A 17,886-nucleotide genomic window follows, 5' to 3' on the forward strand; every position below is an offset into this window, starting at 1 on the left:
GCATGGTGGCTCATACCTGTAATCCTAGCACTTTGGGAGGCCAAGGAGGGCAGATCACCTGAGGTCAGGAGTTGGTGGCCAGCCTGGCCAACATGATGAAACCCTGTCTCTAATAAAAATTCAAAAATTAGCTGGGCATGGTGGCACGTGCTTGTAGTCCCAGCTACTCGGGAGGCTGAGGCAGGAGGATCGCTTGAACCCAGGAGGCGGAGGTTGCAGTCAGCTGAGATCATGCCACTGCACTCCAGCCTGGGCAACAGAGTGAGACTCCATCTCAAAAAAAAAAAAAAAGTAAAACTATGTAACAGTATATGTTGAATTGAATAAGGCAATAGGACATAAAATTCATATACAAAAAGCAAGCCTTCTTATTCCCAAACATTAAGTAGGTAGAAGGTATAATAATAGAGAAACCCCTCTCTTACAATAGCAACATAGAAAATTAAGTGACTTAGGAATAAACTTAAGAAGATACATGTAAAAATCTACGTAAGGAAAACTTTAACACACACTGAAAATAAACTTGAAGAACTGGAAAGGCATTCTCATTTCTAGCATAGGATGACCTAACATCTGTTTTCCCAAAGTGAATAGTGTAGTATAAATTTGATGCAATGCCAATCAGAATACCAAAAGCCTTTGGATGAAGTTAGACAAGTTGATGCTAAAGTTCACATGGAAAAACAAACATGCAAAAATAGCCAGGAAGACAATGAAAAAACAAAAACTGCAAAAGGGGAACTAGTCCGACAAGACATGAAAACATACTCTTTTCAGGCGCGGTGGCTCACGCCTGTAATCCCAGCACGGAGTTTCGCTTTTGTTGCCCAGGCTGGAGTGCAGTGCTGCGATCTCAGCTCCCCGCAACCTCGGCCTCCCGGCTTCAAGCGATTCTCCTGCCTCAGCCTCCCGAGTAGCTGGTCTCGAACTCCTAACTTCAGGGGAGCCACATCGCCCGGCCAGGAATAAGGATTTTTTAATCAGCTCTTCCCATTCCCTAGCCCCTACCTCTGGCTGATGCACGGTGTGGCCCGGGAACCCCTGGCCAGGTTCATAATCCTGCACCCAGGAAAGACCACGTATTTCCCAGCTCGGACAGTGACCTATTTGGCCTGTTTTTTTTTTTCTTTTAAATCTTTTAAGTCTTTCTAGGGGAGAAATGCTTCATGGATTCTAGCTGCTCATCCTGTCTTCGGAGCCGGTCTCCCTCCAGCATGATCAGATCGCTCAGATGAGCCTCTGCTCCTGGCTGGAGGCAGCGCTTTCCCACACTCCTGAGGAGGAGGGGAGGATTCCTCTGGGGCAGCACCTCAGGAATGTGCTCAGCCCCTGCCCAGCCCCATCACCCCAGGGGGGAAAGGACCTGCCCAGGTCAGTTTGGGAGGAGGCACCAGCTGTCTGTGGCCTGCTCTCTCTCCCTCCTGGCTAGCATCTGTCTGCCTGCAGAGAATAAACATTCTGATCTGCTCCTCCATGCTGTACATATCACAGAAGTAGACTCGCATGGGGGGGATTTGGGGAAACCATGGGTATCCAAAACCTTACCAGTGATTGGGGAACTCTTCCTAATTCAGGGTGAAGCACCCATGTTGTGCAGCCAAGTACAGGTGTTTCTCTACAAGAGAGTCTGAGCACCATCTGCCGGACCCTCAGCTCTGAACTCAGGTCAGGTAAGAGGAAAAAGTGGGGCCGGCCCAGTGGCTCACGCCTGTAATCCCAGCACCTTGGCAGGCCAAGGCGGGCAGGTCACGAGGTCAGGAGATCCACACCATCCTGGCTAACACGGTGAAAACCTGTCTCTACTAAAAAATACAAAAAACTAGCCAGGCGTGGTGGCGGGCGCCCATAGTCACAGCTACTTGGAAGGCTGAGGCAGGAGAATGGCATGAACCTGGGAGGCAGAGCTTGCAGTGAGCTGAGATTGTGCCACCGCACTTCAGCCTGGGTGACAGAGCCAGACTCCATCGAAAAAAAAAGGTTGGGGAAGAACAACGATGACTTATCAACCCTCAATTCCAATTTTACGCATTTGCAATTACCTTTATTGGGAATTCTGTCCACACTGCCAAGGAAATATTCTGGTTCAGGAGAATTCCAAGCAACACTGGTTGCTTTGATAAGACACATGAAAAAAAAAAGAAGAAAAAGGGTCTTCATCAGTACATATTTGCAAGCACTGTGGGCCCATATTTTGTATTCCCCCATTTTTTTTGAGGCGGAGTCTGGCTCTGTCGCCCAGGCTGGAGTGCAGTGGCCGGATCTCAGCTCACTGCAAGCTCCGCTTCCCGGGTTTACGCCATTCTCCTGCCTCAGCCTCCCAAGTAGCTGGGACTACAGGTGCCCGCCACTGCACCTGGCTAGTTTTTTGTATTTTTTAGTAGAGACGGGGTTTCACCATATTAGCCAGTACGGTTTTTTTTTTTTTTTTTTTTTTTTTTGTCTTTTGAGACAGAGTCTCGCTGTCACCCAGGCTGGAGTGCAGTGGCACGACTCCGCCTCCTGGGTCCAAGTGATTCTCATGTCTCAGCCTCCCAAGTAGCTGGGTCTACAGGCATGCGCCACCATGCCCAGTTAATTTTTTGTATTTTTAGTGGAGACAGGGTTTCGCCATGTTGGTCAGGCTGGTCTCGAACTCCTGACCTCAAGTGATCCGCACACCTCGGCCTCCCAAAATGCTGGGATTACAGGCGTGAGCCACCACGCCTGGCCTTGTTTTCCATTTCTAAGTTGAAATGCTAATATAGAACTCAAGTTGTATGATGAGCAAATGTGTGAAAGTGAATGCCTTGATGTAGAGAGCGGGGCCGCCTCACTGCCGACTGCAGAGGTGCCCAGGCAGTTGTCCTGGACTACCCTCAGGGAGACTACCCTCAGGAATTGGGGTGCAAACATCTGTCTGCAGAACACCAACACAGTGCCCATTCCCCCTCCCTGCCTGGGGCACTTGCACCCACAGCTGGCAGATTTCCAGTACACTATTCTATCCTTATTATTGTGAGCAGATACCTATCTTAATTCCCAACGTGCTAAATGTTTCCCCTAATATGAAGCTGCTTTTTGGGAAAGAGTGTGTTCTTCACATGTGTCATTTCTCTGGGTGTGCCTAAGGTAAGTCCTTTTTTGGTCTTGTTTTATCATCCACTGAATGCGGTATTAATGACTGCACTAACCCTCTCAAACCACATTGTGCACTTAGGATTCATGTGTTGGATTGAAAGTTATGATGCTGCTAGGGGCTCCTGTTGTCGGGAACGGGGAACCCCGCTTGCAGATCAGGTTTCTGTCCTCTGAATGCCTGCAGGGTGGCAGAACCTGCCTAACACTGCACATCAAGGATGACCCCAAAATACAGGGATATTCACGCTTCGGAGCACAGACTCCACAGCGGGGGGAAAGTGATAGAGAGGATTTCAGACAATTGTTTCCTTCCTATCTCTATTTGGCTTTGCCCCACCAGCAGTTGGTTTAGAGACTGCTAGGGTGATAATAGCACGTTGAAGACAACACATAGGCCTACAGAAATGCGTGCACTTACTGTGTTCATGGCATACACTTGCCTTTTCTCATGTCTGTCTTTGTAATGGATCTGAATGCTGTTGTTTCGCTAAACGACGGGTCATACGGAATCTTGGGAAACACCTGCAGTAGAATTTCATCTCCAGTGAAGCAAACAAAGGCACGTTAATGGCAGCCATGCAGGATTGGTATCTTTTGCTCTGTAAGTACCTAAAGCAGTCTATGAATATAGTGACTACACGACGCAAACTCCACGGATATAGGACGTTATTCCCTAAAATGCCTTGACTTGGGAAGGAAAACTCCAATTACCAAAATCATTTCCGGAAAATTGTGATTGTCTGAGACATCCTGGCTAGCCAACACTGCCCACTATAGATATATGGCCCCAGATCTCCCGATACTTAGTGCCCTAATAATTCTTCTTGTTTCTGTTGTCACTCTGATGCACCTTTGAGGCTGTTCGCAAGATGACTCTTAAAAATAGGGTAAAGTTTGTGGGGGCACAGATGAATCAGAACAGATTCTATGAGCTCGGAAAGCTCTTTGTTTATAAAAGTGTTGCTAATTCATGAGGGTTACATTTTTGAAATATATTAAGTTCTCCTTCCCTTTTAAGTTCTCAGGCTTCTGGCTTCCCTGGGAAGCAGAATTTTTACCTTCCCCTCTAGGCTGTCCTTGCTAAGTCACAGAAAACAGTCCTCACAAACCCCACTCATCCTGTATTTATTCTCGGTGCATTTCTGGGGCTGCTGGTTCTCAGTGGTTTTTACTCGCTCGACGTAACAGGAGCTCACCACAGAGACACCAGAAAATGAACCATCAGGGTATCCAGGACAATGAGGAGCTAGCTGCTCCCACCACCCCTCCTTGAGGACCACGAGGACCTACGAGTCCCTGGAAATGCTGCCCAGAGCGAACTGCAGAGTTGAGCTGTGGCCTCCGATGCCAAGGCCCACCTGGCGGGAGCTGGGCCGGTCAGGGGGCTCTTGAGGGGCGACAGGAGCTTCCCAAACCCCCAACTCTTCTCCCATCTTCAGATGCGATCACCCGCCTCCTACACATACGGGGCCGCATTCAGAGACACCGGGGTCACCTGCGAGGCCGAGAACAAGGCTTCTGCCTCCTAGACAGCAGGTGCTGAGGGCACAGCGAGGGGGAAGGCAAGTGCTACCCGCATCTGCTCATTCATCCCCTCCTGCTCGCCTGCCAGGCAGTGGTCTATGCAGACTGCCCGAGGCCTCTGTGACAGCTCCCATGGGGAGGAGCAAGCCCAGCGCCCCTGACACGGACAGCTGCCGGAACGGAGACCCCTCGGGTGTCGAGAGATCTGCTCCCTTGCAAGCAGGAATGAACAGGCATCGCTCTGTGTTCCGAATGCCTCCTAACCCAGAGGGAAGCATCAGTGCCACTCTCCCGGTTGCTCCTTCTCACACCTAAGGCGACCCTCAACCTTCGCTCCCGACGCACAGCCCAGGCTCCCTCAGGAGAGACTTCACTGGCATTTGCACAGCTTCCTTCAGCAGACAGCTATGGTTCAGAACCCTTTTCTCCGTCTCAGCTCTTTGCTAAAGAGGACTTCCCTGGGCCTTGGCTTTAGCTTTGTTGTGGTGGTGGTGGTGGTGGTAAAATACACTTAACATAAAATTTCCATTTCTACTATTTATTTAGAGACAAAGTCTCGCTGTGTCACCCAAGCTGAACTGCTGTGGTATAATCTTGGCTCACTGAAGCCTTGAACTCTTGGCCTCAAGCGATCCTCCCGCCTCAGCCTCCCGAGTAGCTGAGACTATAGGCATGCGTCACCACACTCGGCTAATTTTTTAAGTTTTTGTAGGAACAGGGTCTCATTATGTTGCCTAGGCTGGTCTGGAACTCCTGGCCTCGAGTGATCCTCCCACCTCAGCCTTGCAAAGTGTTTAAATTACAGGCATGAGCCACAATGCCTGGCCCATTTTCACTCTATTTAAGTGTACAATTTAAGGGCATTCAAAACATTCACAGTTTTGTGTAAACATCACCACTATTTATTTCCAGAACTCCAGGCTGGAGTGCAGTAGTGCAATCTCAGCTCACTGCAACCTCTGCCTGCTAGGCTCAAATGTCCTCCCACCTCAGTCTCCCAACTAGCTGGAACTACAGGCTCATGCCACCACACCCAGCTAATTTTTTTTTAATTCTTAGTAGAGACGGGTTTTCACCATGTTGGCCAGGCTGGTCTTGAACTTCTAACCTCAAGCAATCCACTTGCCTTGGCCTCCCAAAGTGCTGAGATTGAGGCACTTGGCCTCCAGAACTTTTTTTTTTTTTTTTTGAGACGGAGTATCGCTCAGTCGCCCAGCCTGGGGTGCAATGGCGCGATCTCCACTCAGTGCAAGCTCCACCTCCCGGGTTCATGCCATTCTCCTGCCTCAGCCTCCCGAGTAGCTGGCACTACAGGCGCCCGCCACTGTGCCCGGCTAATTTTTGTGTTTTTAGTAGAGACGGGGTTTCACCGTGTTAGCTAGGATGGTCTCGATCTCCTGACCTCGTGATCCGCCCATCTCGGCCTCCCAAAGTGCTGGGATTACAGCCGTGAGCCACCGTGCCTGGCCCAGAACTTTTAAATCAACTGAAACGGGCAGGCACGGTGGCTCACGCCTGTAATCCCAGCACTTTGGGAGGCTGAGGCAGGCGGAGCATAAGGTCAGGAGTTCAAGACCAGCCTGACCAACATGGTGAAACCCCATCTCTACTAAAAATACAAAAAATTAGCCAGGCATGGTAGCACATGCCTGTAATCCCAGCTACTGAGGAGGCTAAGGCAAGAGAATCGCTTGAACCAGGGAGGCAGAGGTTGCAGTGAGCCGATATTGCACCATTGCATTCCAGACTGGGTAATAGGGCAAGACTCCATCTCAAAAAAGAAAAAAAGAAAAAAATAAACTGAAACAGAAACTCTATACCCATTGCTATGGTTTAAATGTGTCCTCAAATTTCATGTGCTGGAAGTTTGATTCCCAATGTGATCATCATGTTAGGAGGTAGGGCCTAGTGGAGGTGTTTGGGTCATGGAAATTGTGCCCTCATTAAGAGATTAATATGGTTATCACAGGAATGGGTTAGTTATCACAAGAGTGCATACCATGTAAAAGGACAAGTTCGGCCTTCCCTTGCTCTGTCTTTCACCCTCTATGGCATTTCTGCTTTCTGCCATGGGATGATGATACAGCAAGAAGGTTCTTGCCAGATGCTGGCCCCTCAGTCTTGGACTTCCCAGCCTTCAGAATTGTGAGCCAATAAATTTCAATTTATTACAAATTACCCAGCCTGTGGTATTCCGTTATAACAGCAAAAAATGGACATGTAGCAGCTACACCATCTTACCTTCCCACAAGCAATGTATGAGGGTTTCAATTTCCTTCATCCTCACCAACATTTGTTATTTTTCTTTAAAAAAAAAAAAAAATAGCCATTCTGACTGGGCATGGTGGCTCACACCTGTAATCCCAGCACTTTGGGAGGCCAAGGTGGGCAGATCACCTGAGGTCAGGAGTTCGTGACCAGCCTGGCCCACATGGCAAAACCCCATCTCTACTAAAAATGCAAAAATTAGCCAGGTTTGGTGACAGGCACTATAATCCCAGCTACTAGGGAGGCTGAGGCAGGAGAATTGCTTGAACTTGGGAGGTGGAGGTTGCAGTAATCTGAGATCGCACCACTGTACTCCAGCCTGGTGACAGAGCAAGACTTTGTCTCAAAAAAAGAAAAAAAAGGTTGGACATGGTGGCTCACACCTGTAATCCCAGCATTTTGGGAGGCTGAGGCGGGTGGATCACGAGGTCAGGAGATCAAGACCACCCAGCTAACACACAGACGGGGTTTCACAGTGAAACCCCGTCTCTACTACAAATACAAAAAATTAGCCAGGCGAGGTGGCAGGCGCCTGTAGTCCCAGCTACTCGGGAGGCTGAGGCAGGAGAATGGCGTGAACCCGGGAGGCGGAGCTTGCAGTGAGCTGAGATCCGGCCACTGCACTCCAGCCTGGGCGACAGAGCGAGTCTCCGTCTCAAAAAAAAAAAAAAAAACCAGCCATTCTAAGAAGTGTGAATAGTGGTATTTTGCATTTCCCTAATGACTAATGATGTTGAGCATCTTTTTATGTGTTTATTGGCCATTTGTGTATCTTCTTTGGAAAATGGCTATTCAAGTTATTTGCCCATTTTTGGAGCGGGTTGTTTGTTTTGTTGTTGTTAAGTTACAGGAGTTTGCTGTGTCTTCTGGATATTGATCCCTCATCAGATACGTGATTTGCAAACGTTTTCTCTCATTCTGTGGGAGAAATGCCTTTGATATACAACAGTTTCTAATTTTGATGATGTCCAATTTAGTATTTTTTCTCTTTTTGCCTGCTTTTGGTGTCAAAACACCACATGCCTAATTCAAAGTCATGAAGATTTTCACCTATGTTTACTTCTAAGAGACTAGTAGTTTTTGCTCATAAATTTAGGTCATTGACCCACTTTGAATTTTTGTATATGGTATAAGGTAATGAGCTAGCTTCATTCTTTTGCCTGTGACCCTCCAGTTTTCCCAGGACCATTTGTTGAAGAGACTGTTATTTCCACTCTGTTGGCTTTGATACCCTTGTTGAAAATCAATTGACTGGCCGGGCACAATGGCTCACGCCTGTAATCCCAGCACTTTGGGAGGCCAAGGCGGGCAAATCATGAGGTCAGGAGATCGAGACCATCTTGGCTAACACAGTGAAACCCCATCTCTACTAAAATTACAAAAAATTAGCCAGCCATGGTGGCAGGCGCCTGTAGTCCCAGCTACTCAGGAGGCTAAGGCAGGAGAATGGCGTGAACCCAGGAGGCAGAGCTTGCGGTGAGCTGAGATCGCATCACTGTAATCCAGCCTGAGTGACAGAGAGAGACTCTGTCTCAAAAAAAAAAAAAAAAAATTAGCTGGGCATGGTGGCGGGTACCTGTAATCCCAGCTACTCAGGAGGCTGAGGCAAGATAATTGCTTGAACTGGGATCCAGGAGACCGAGGTTGCAGTGAGCCAAGATCGTGCACGGCACTCCAGCCTGGGCGACAGAGTGAGACTCCATCTCAAAAAAAAAAAAAAAGAAAAGAAAATCAGCTGACCATAGACATATGCATTTCTTTCTGAACTTTCTATTCTATTCTATTGGTTTATATGATTGGCCTTATACTAGTATCACACTGTTTGGATAACTGGTCTTTGTAGCAAGTTTTCAAATGAGAAAGTGAAATTCCTCCAACTTTTTTCTTCTTTTTCAGGACTATTTTTGCTGTTTGGAGCATTTGAAATTCCATATGAATCTTCTGGTGGATTTTTCTCTTGCTGGGAAAAAAGCCCTTGAGATTTTGATAGGGATTATATTGAATGTGCAGATTACTCTGGGCAACTTTGACTTTTTTTTTTTTTTTTTTTTTTAATAGATACCAGGTCTTACTGTGCTGCCCAGGCTGGATCTCAAACACCTGGGCTCAAGTGATCCTCTCACCTCAGCCTCCCAAGTGCTAAAATTACAGGTGTGAGCCACCATGCCAGGTCAATTGTGACATCTTAACAATATTAAGTTTTTCAGTCCATGAACATGAGATTCTTTGTCTCTCTATTTTCTTTCATCAATTCTTTGTAGTTTTCAGTATCGGTATAAGTCTTTCACTTTCTTGGCTAAATTTATCTCTAAATATTTTATTGTTTTTCATATAATTGTAAATGGAATTAATTGTTCTCCTATCTTGTTTGGATTATTAGTGTATATATTGTTAGTGTATAAAAACACAACTGCACAACTGATTTTTGTGTGTTCAATTTGTACCCCACAATTTTGCTAAATTCATTTACCGGTTCTAACGTGTGTGTGTGTGTGTGTGTGTGTGTGGAGTCTATATGGTTTTCAACATATAAGATCAAGTCATCTGCAACCAGACTCTTCTTCCTTTCCAATTTGGATGTCTCATTTCTTTTTCTTGCCTAATGACTCTGGCTGTGACTTCCAGTACTGTATTGAATAGAACTGGTGAGAGCAGGCATCCTTGCCTTGTTCCTGATCTTTGAGGAAAGTTTTCAGTCTTTCACCATTGAGCATGATATCATCTGTGGGTTTTTCAAACAGGCCTTTATTATGTTGTGGTAGTAACCTTCTGTTTCTAGTTTGTTGAGTTTTTTTTTTTTTTTTTTTTTTTTTTTATCATGAAAGGGTGTTGAAATTTGTCAAATACTGTATCTGCATCAATTGAAATGATAGTTTTTCTCCTTCATTATATTAATGTGGTATATTACAGTGATTGATTTTTATTACATTCAACCATCCTTCTGTTCCAGAAATAAATCCTTCTTGGTCTGGTGAATAGTCCTTTTAATAGGCTATTGGATTTGGTTAGCTAACATTCTGTTGAGGATTTTTCTGTTTACAAGAGACATTTTAGTCTTCTCGTAGTGACTTTGTCTGCCTTTGGTATCAGGGTCATACCGGCCTCTTAGAGAAAGCTAGGAAGTGTTTCTTCCTCTTCAGCCTCTTGGAAGAGTTTGAGGACTGGTGTTAGCTCTATTTATAGCTTTGGCAGATTTTGCCAGAGAACACATCTAATTCTAGACTTTCTTCGTTGGAAAGTTTTGATTACTGATTCATTCTCCTTACTTGTTATGTGTCTATTCAGATTTTCTTATTTCTTCTGGAGTCAATTTTGGTGGTTTATGTGCTTCCAGGAATTTCAAAATTTCATCTAGGTCTTCCAAATTGTAAGCATACAAATGTTCATATTCTTCTCTCATGAAATCCTATTTCCAGAAAATCAGTAGTAATATTCCCACTCTAATTTCTGAATTAATAATGGGTCCTCTTCTTTCTTTGCCAATCTAGCTAGAAGTCTGTCAATTTTGTTGGTGTTTTTAAGTAACTACTTTTGGGTTTCATCAGTTCTCTTCTATTTTCTGTTATTTCACTTCTTTCCTTTGTATACTTTACTATTTCCTTCTTTCTTCTGGCTTTCAACTTAATATGCTGTTCGTTTTCTAGTTCCTTTAGGTGTACAATTAGGTTATTTATTTAAGACCCCCCCCCCCTTTTTTTTTTTTTTTGAGACGGAGTCTTTCACTGTTGTCCAGACTGGAGTGCAATGGCGTGATCTTGGCTCATGGCAACCTCTGCCTCCCAGGTTCAAGCAATTCTCCTGTCTCAGGCTCCCAAGTAGCTGGGATTACAGACACCTGCCACCACACCGGCTAATTTTTGTATTTTTAGTAGAGACGGGGTTTCATCATGTTGGCCAGGCTGGTCTCAAACTCTGGCCCTCAGGTGATCCCCCCACCTCAGCCTCCCAAAAGGCGGGGATTACAGGCATGAGCCACCCTGCCTGGCTTTGACTCTTTTACTCTTTTATTCCATCTTTTTTTAGTTATTATTTACTGGTTACCTTGGAAACACCTAAACTAGTTAAGTTAAAATTTGTTTAAACTTAAACACCTAGTTATCTTAAATTTATAACAACCTAGTTTGAATAGTATCAACTGAGTTTCAATAGTATACACTCTTCACATATATATCTCTATTCCCTTCCCTTTATATTGTTGTTATTAGAGTCTATCCTTATACATTGTATGACTATTAACAGATGTGTAATAATTATTTCATGCATTTGCCTTTTAAATAATATTTTTAAAAGGCAGAAGTTATAGATGAAACCTAAAGTACAATAAGACTTTTAGAACTGGTAGTTACCTTTGCCAGTATTTTTTTTCCTTATGTCTTCAAGTGACTGTCAAATGTCCCTTCATTTCAGCCTGAAGGGCTCTCTTTGCCATTTCTCATAAGGCGGGTCTCTCAGCTTTTGTTTATCTGAAAATGTTCTATTTCTCTTTTATTCTGGAAAGATAATTTTGTCAGATAATTCTTGTTTGACAGTATTTTTCTTTTTTTTTTTTCAAGAAAGGATTTCACTCCCATCACCCAGGCTGGAATGCAGTGGCGCAATCTCAGCTCACTGCAGCCTGGACTTCCCAGGCTCAGGTGATCCTCCCGCCTCAGTTCGCTGAATAGCTGGGACTACAGGTGTTGCACCATCACACCCGACTAATTTTTTTTTTTTTTTTTTTTTTTTGTATTTTTAGTAGGGACAGGGTTTTGCCATATTACCCAGGCTGGTCTTGAATTCCTGGGCTCATGTGATCTGCCCACATAGGCCTCCCAAAGTGCTGGGATTACAGGCATGAGCCACCATGCCCTGCTGATTACATTATTTTTCTTTCAGAATTTTGAATGTGCCATCCTGCCTTCTACCCTCTGTGATTGTTGAGGAGAAATGAGTGGTGAATTTTACTGAGGGTTCCTTTTATGCTATGAGTCACTTATCTGTTACTGCTTTCCCGATTCCCTTTGTGTATGGATTTTGACAATCTGATGATAACGTGTTTCACTGTGAATCTCTGCGTATTCTGCTTGGAGTTCATTGAGCAACTTGAATGTGCATATTCATGTCTTTCAACATATTCAAGAAGTTTGGGGCCATTCTTTATTCAAACATTCTCTTCGGGTCTTTCTCTCTGTCTTCTCCTTCTGAGACTCCCATAATGTATATTTTAGTATGCCTGATGATGCTCCACAAGTCCCACGTGTTCTATTCATTTCCTCTTTTTTTTGTTTCTTTCTGCTTCTCAGGCTGGATACTTTCAATGTCTTATCTTCAAGTGTTCTGATCCTTTCTTTTTTTTTTTTTTTTTTTGAGATGGAGTCTCACTGTGTCGCCCAGGCTGGAGTGCGGTGGCGCCATCTCAGCTCACTGCAAGCTCCGCCTCCCAGGTTCACACCATTCTCCTGCCTCAGCCTCCCGAGTAGCTGGGACTACAGGTGCCTGCCACCACACCTGGCTAATTTTTTGTATTTTTAGTAGAGACAGGATTTCACCATGTTAGCCAGGAGGGTCTCGATCTCCTGACCTCGTGATCCACCTGCCTTGGCCTCCTAAAGTTCTGGGATTAACAGGCATGAGCCAAGTATTCATTTATTATACTTTTCACCTCCAGAATTTTCTTTGGCTCTTTTCAATAATTTCTCTTTACTGATATTATTTATATATTGTTTTCCTGATTTCCTTAAGTTATTTGTTAATGGTCTCCTTTAGTTCAGTGAACATTTGAAGACAGTTGATGTAACATCTTGTGTAGTAATTTTAATTCCCAGGTTTCCTCAGAAACAAGTTCTGCCAAATTCCTTTTTCCTGTGAATGAGCCATCCTGTCCTGTTTCTTTGTATGTTTTATAATTTTATGTCGAGAGATGGACATTCTGTGTATTACAATTTGATAACTCTGGAAATCTAATTCTCTCTTTCAGTGATTGTTGATTTTTGCTTATTGAAGGCTGAAGCAATTTTTTTGTAACTTTTCCAAACTAGTTTTGCAAAGTGTGTACTTCTTGTTGTGTGAGAGTGCTGAATTTTCTGTTTTCTTTTCTTTTTTTTTTTTTTTGAGACAGAGTCTCGCTCTGTCCCCCAGGCTGGAGTGCAGTGGCCGGATCTCAGCTCACTGCAAGCTCCGCCTCCCGGGTTTACGCCATTCTCCTGCCTCAGCCTCCCGAGTAGCTGGGACTACAGGCGCCCGCCATCTCGCCTGGCCAATTTTTTTGTATTTTTTTAGTAGAGACGGGGTTTCACCGGGTTACCCAGGATGGTCTCGATCTCCTGACCTCGTGATCCGCCCGTCTCGGCCTCCCAAAGTGCTGGGATTACAGGCTTGAGCCACCACGCCCAGCCATTTTGTTTTCTTATATCTGAAGTTAGTCAATGACCTGACAAAAGTTTCCTTAAGTGTCTATCTCCAAAAAGAGAAAAAACAAAAAACATTATTTCCTTAAATCTCCTCAACAGGGTTGCTTGGAAGCCTCTTCAGCCCATAGAGTTTTTTATGGGCCAGTTAAATTTAAATGCCAGTTAAATTTAACAATGCCAGTTAAAACAATAGTCAGTCTTAGCGTTAGCCCCTTGGTGTTCTAAAACAGCAATCAGCCATCAAATACACAACCTGAGTTTTAGAAGACAGGTCTCTATTGCCCACCCTGGCACCAGCAATTCTCGCTAGGAATGTGGACTGCTATCCACACTGCTGCCTGTCACAGGGCTGGGAAGGGAGGATGGTAGCCACTACCCGAAATGCTGAAATTCGGCAGCCTCTTCATCAGGCTCACTCTTGGACACTGAAAGTGTTCTACTAGACACCAATATTCCATGGCTACTTAACGTAGTTCTTGCCAGCTAAATTGTTGTTTTGGTAAAGGGACGGATTCCTGGAGCTCCCCACCCCACCACCTTCCATCTGGGCCTTAGTTTTTCTTAAATAGTAAATGAGAAGCTTGGAGTAGATGAATGAGTCACAGCCTAGAATCACCTGAAGGGCTTTAAAACCTAGTGATGCAAAGGTCTCACCCCACCTCACATAAATGATCACTGAACATGAAATAAGATGTCTCTCTCGCTCTCTTTTTTAATAGACAGTATAGCTCTGTTGCCCAGGCTGGAGTACAGTGGCACAATCATAGCTTATGGCAGCCTCAAACTCCTGGGCTCAAAAGATCCTCCCACTAAGGGAGGAGACCACCCCTCATATTGTCTTATGCCCAATTTCTGCCTCCAAAGAAAGAAAAAGTAAAAACTAAAAGGCAGAAATGAAATCCGCAAGCAGACAGCCCGGCACCACACCCTGGGCCTGGTAGTTAAAGATCAACCCCTGACCTAATCGGTTATGTTATCTATAGATTACAGACATTGTATAGAAACGCACTGTGAAAATCCCTATCCTGTTTTGCTCCAATCTAATTACCAGTGCATGCAGACCCCAGTCACGGACCCCCTGCTTGCTCAATCGATCACGACCCTCTCAGGTGCACCCCAAGAGTTGTGAGCCCTTTAAAGGGACAGGAATTGCTCACTCGGAGAGCTCGGCTCTTGAGACAGGGGTCTTGCCGACGCCCCCGGCCGAATAAACCCCTTCCTTCTTTAACTTGGTGTCTGAGGAGTTTTGTCTGTGGTTTGTCCTGCTACACCACCTCAGCCTCCCGAGTAGCTAGGACCACAGGCACATGCCACCACACTTGGCTAATTTGTCATGTGTCGGGGGGAGTTGTTTTAGTGGTTTTTGGTATGTTGCTCAGGCTGGTCCTGAACTTCTGCCCTCCAGCAATCCTCTCGCCTTGGCCTCCCAAAGCCCTGGGATCATAGGTATGAGGCACCACGCCCGGCCAAGGGGTGTCTCTTTTTCTCCTTTTTCTTTTTTTTCTTTTTTTTGAGATTGAGTCTTGCTCTGTCGCCCAGGCTGGAGTGCAGCGGCGTGATCTCAGCTCACTGCAAGTTCCACCTCCCGGGTTCAAGCAATTACCCTGCCTCAGCCTCCCGAGTAGCTGGGATAACAGGCGCCCGCCACCACGCCCGGCTGATTTTTGTATTTTTAGTAGAGACGAGGTTTCACCATGTTGGCCAGGCTGGTCTCGAACTCCTGACCTCAGCTCATCCACCCACCTCAGCCTCCCAAAGTGCTGGGATTACAGGCCTGAGTCACCGTGCCCGGCCTGGGGTGTCTCTTTTAAACAGTCTCCCCAGGGTATTCTCACACTACTAGATGGTAGCCTTGCTCCTGCTCCAGAGATCACTCTTTGAGGAGCAGGATCCTTTCCAGGTGTTTATTTTCCACATTTGGCTTAATTTATTGAGGTTTTGACTCATGGAGAAACAGATTCTAGCCTCAAGGCAAAGCGGCTGCTTTCACCTCAAAGCAGCAGGAACAGGCTACTTGAGTGACAACCCAGGGCAAGCATGTAAGCAGGTAACTCTTCAAACACAGGCTAAAGGCTTCATGGCAGGAGGCTACTTACCAAATATTTTAGCCAAATGTTCCTCTCGTTCCTTTGAACCTGATGCAAATACAGCATCGTTCAAGCTCTTTTGTTGGGAATAGCCTATGGGAAAATAAACCATGGCTGTGATTAAGTCTTTCACTGGATCTGCAGGTATTCCCTCTAAATTGATACTCTTCTGCAAGGCATTTTGAGGGCAGCATCATGCACTTGGCCTGAACGCACCTGTTCTGAGTGTCACAGAGCAATCATGAAGTGTCTGCAAGCATCTGAAGTTTCAACACAACACCAGGGGCTAAGCTCATTTTCACATGGTCTCTTGACAGACAATATGCATAAGTATTGAGAGATTTGTGCACAGGGCAGGATTAACTCTACGGGAAAACTGGTAGAAAGGCCTACAGGGTGTATGCCAAATGATTTCAAGCACAATCACATTGATCCAATAAAGGACAAGTGGACAGTTCTCTGTTAATAAGACACTGATGAATCATTAAGAAAAGATACACTTAATCAGGCAAGCACTTTGCTAAAAATGTGTTCCTAGTGGCGGGCGCGGTGGCTCACGCCTGTAATCCCAGCACTTTGGGAGGCCGAGGCGGGTGGACCACGAGGTCAGGAGATCGAGACCACTCTGGCTAACACGGTGAAACCCCGTCTCTACTAAAAATACAAAAAACTAGCCGGGCGTGGTGGTGGGCATCTGTAGTCCCAGCTACTCGGAGGCTGAGGCAGGAGAATGGCGAAAACCCGGGAGGCGGAGCTTGCAGTGAGCAGAGATGGCACCACTGCACTCTAGCCTGGGCGACGGAGCAAGACTCCGTCTCAAAAAAAAAAAAAAGTATTCCTCATAATGTATCAGCCAAGGGAGCATCATAAAACATGATACAGGGCAAGCTACTGAGATTATGCAGTGAAATATTCATATCTTTTCTCAAAGGCTTATGGAATGCATTGGCAGAGTAATTAGTTACTAAACTGCTTTACTGAGAGTCTTATAATTCACGGCACACAAAGCGGTTTATTCTGATAACTAATTACTCATTGTTACTTTTCTTCCTATTTCACATGATGTCCCCCTTACAGGGTTTCTCTTTTCTTCATGTGATTTGGGGTTAATATGCATTATTTTTGCATATGTGGCCAGCTGCTTCCTCTCAGCATTGGCATTGGAGCGTCAGTGCTGGAGGAGAAATCAGCTCTGCTTCTCCGGGCAAATATTTTACAGAGGATGGGGTAGAAAGACGGCAGGGGTGACAGGGAGGGACGTAGGAAGACATTGTTCTCCCAAGCCGGTGACTTGGGCACTCATGGGCAGTGACCTATAAAGTGCCGGTGAATAGCTTTATAGCTCATAGCTCCTGTTACAAGGAACAGTGAACCCCACTTGCAAGCCGAGCTTCTGTCCTATGCACAGCCTCCACAACGGCAGAACGTGCCTGACACTGCACATCAGGGATCACCCCAAAATACAGGGATATCCACACTGAAGCCTGTAGACTCCCATATTGGGAGGAAGATTGTAGAGAGGATTTCAGAGAGTTCTTCACATCTCAGTTTGGCTTTGCCCCCCACCACCCCAGTAGTTAATTTAAGGAATGCTGAAATGCTAGCATCACACATTTGAGATAACACAGAGGTCTGCAGAGGTACGTGCGCATGTCAGGTTACCGACATATACTTGCTTTTTTGTGTGTTTCTCTTTGTAATGGATGTGACTGCTGTTCTTGTTTCATCAAATGATGGGTCATACGGAACCTTGGAAAACACTTGCATCAGAATTTCATCTGCAGTGAAGTAACAAAGGCATGTTAATACCAGCAATATTTTGCTAAGTACCTAAAGCAGACTATGAATACAACGAATGCATGACACAAACTCAATGGATATTGGGCATTATAGGGAAGGAAACTCCAACTACCTAAATCACTTGCAGAATATTGTAATGGCAGGAGACATTCGGGGCAGCAAACACTGCCCGCTAAAGATATATGACCCCAAATCTCATGATACTCAGTGCCCTAATTCTCCTTCTTCCTGTTGTCAGTCTGCCACACAAGCACTGGGGAGGCCCCCGATGATATCAGAGAAGCAGGCCTTTCCCAACCTCCTGCACCAAAGCCACAGTGGCCTCTCCCAGATTGCTATGACAGAAGGAAAAACAACCACTCTTTGTTTAAGCCACTATACGTCAGGTTTTCAGGAAATTGCAGCCAGGTGCGTTTTTTTTTTTTTTTTTTTTTTTTTTTTTCTTGAGATGGAGTCTTGCTCTGTCGCCCAGGCTGGAGTGCAGTGGCGCGATCTCAGCTCACTACAAGCTCCACCTCCCGGGTTCATACCATTCTCCTGCCTCAGTCTCCTGAGGAGTAGTTGGGACTACAGGCACCCCGCCACCACGCCCGGCTAATATTTTGTATTTTTAGTAGAGACAGGGTTTCACCGTGTTAGCCAGGCTGGCCTCGATCTCTTGACCTCGTGATCTGCCTGCCTCAGTCTCCCAAAGCGCTGGG

The 17,886-nt window shown here is 45.5% G+C and overlaps 1 protein-coding gene across 1 annotated transcript in view; it reads right to left on the reverse strand.

The window, feature by feature from the left end:
* Nucleotides 1-17,886, reverse strand: part of C17H2orf92 (chromosome 17 C2orf92 homolog) — a 38,356-nt gene that overhangs the window by 11,107 nt on the left and 9,363 nt on the right. Inside the window, exons 4-7 of the mRNA XM_030921434.1 lie at nucleotides 17,062-17,163; nucleotides 15,395-15,478; nucleotides 3,558-3,656; nucleotides 2,040-2,111 (exon numbers count right to left, since the gene is read on the reverse strand). Of these exons, the coding sequence (XP_030777294.1) occupies nucleotides 2,040-2,111; nucleotides 3,558-3,656; nucleotides 15,395-15,478; nucleotides 17,062-17,163 (357 nt within the window). The remainder of the gene's footprint in view (nucleotides 1-2,039; nucleotides 2,112-3,557; nucleotides 3,657-15,394; nucleotides 15,479-17,061; nucleotides 17,164-17,886) is intronic.

The sequence above is a fragment of the Rhinopithecus roxellana genome, chromosome 17 (genome assembly GCF_007565055.1).
Source record: "Rhinopithecus roxellana isolate Shanxi Qingling chromosome 17, ASM756505v1, whole genome shotgun sequence".
In the NCBI taxonomy this organism is placed as follows: domain Eukaryota; kingdom Metazoa; phylum Chordata; class Mammalia; order Primates; family Cercopithecidae; genus Rhinopithecus; species Rhinopithecus roxellana.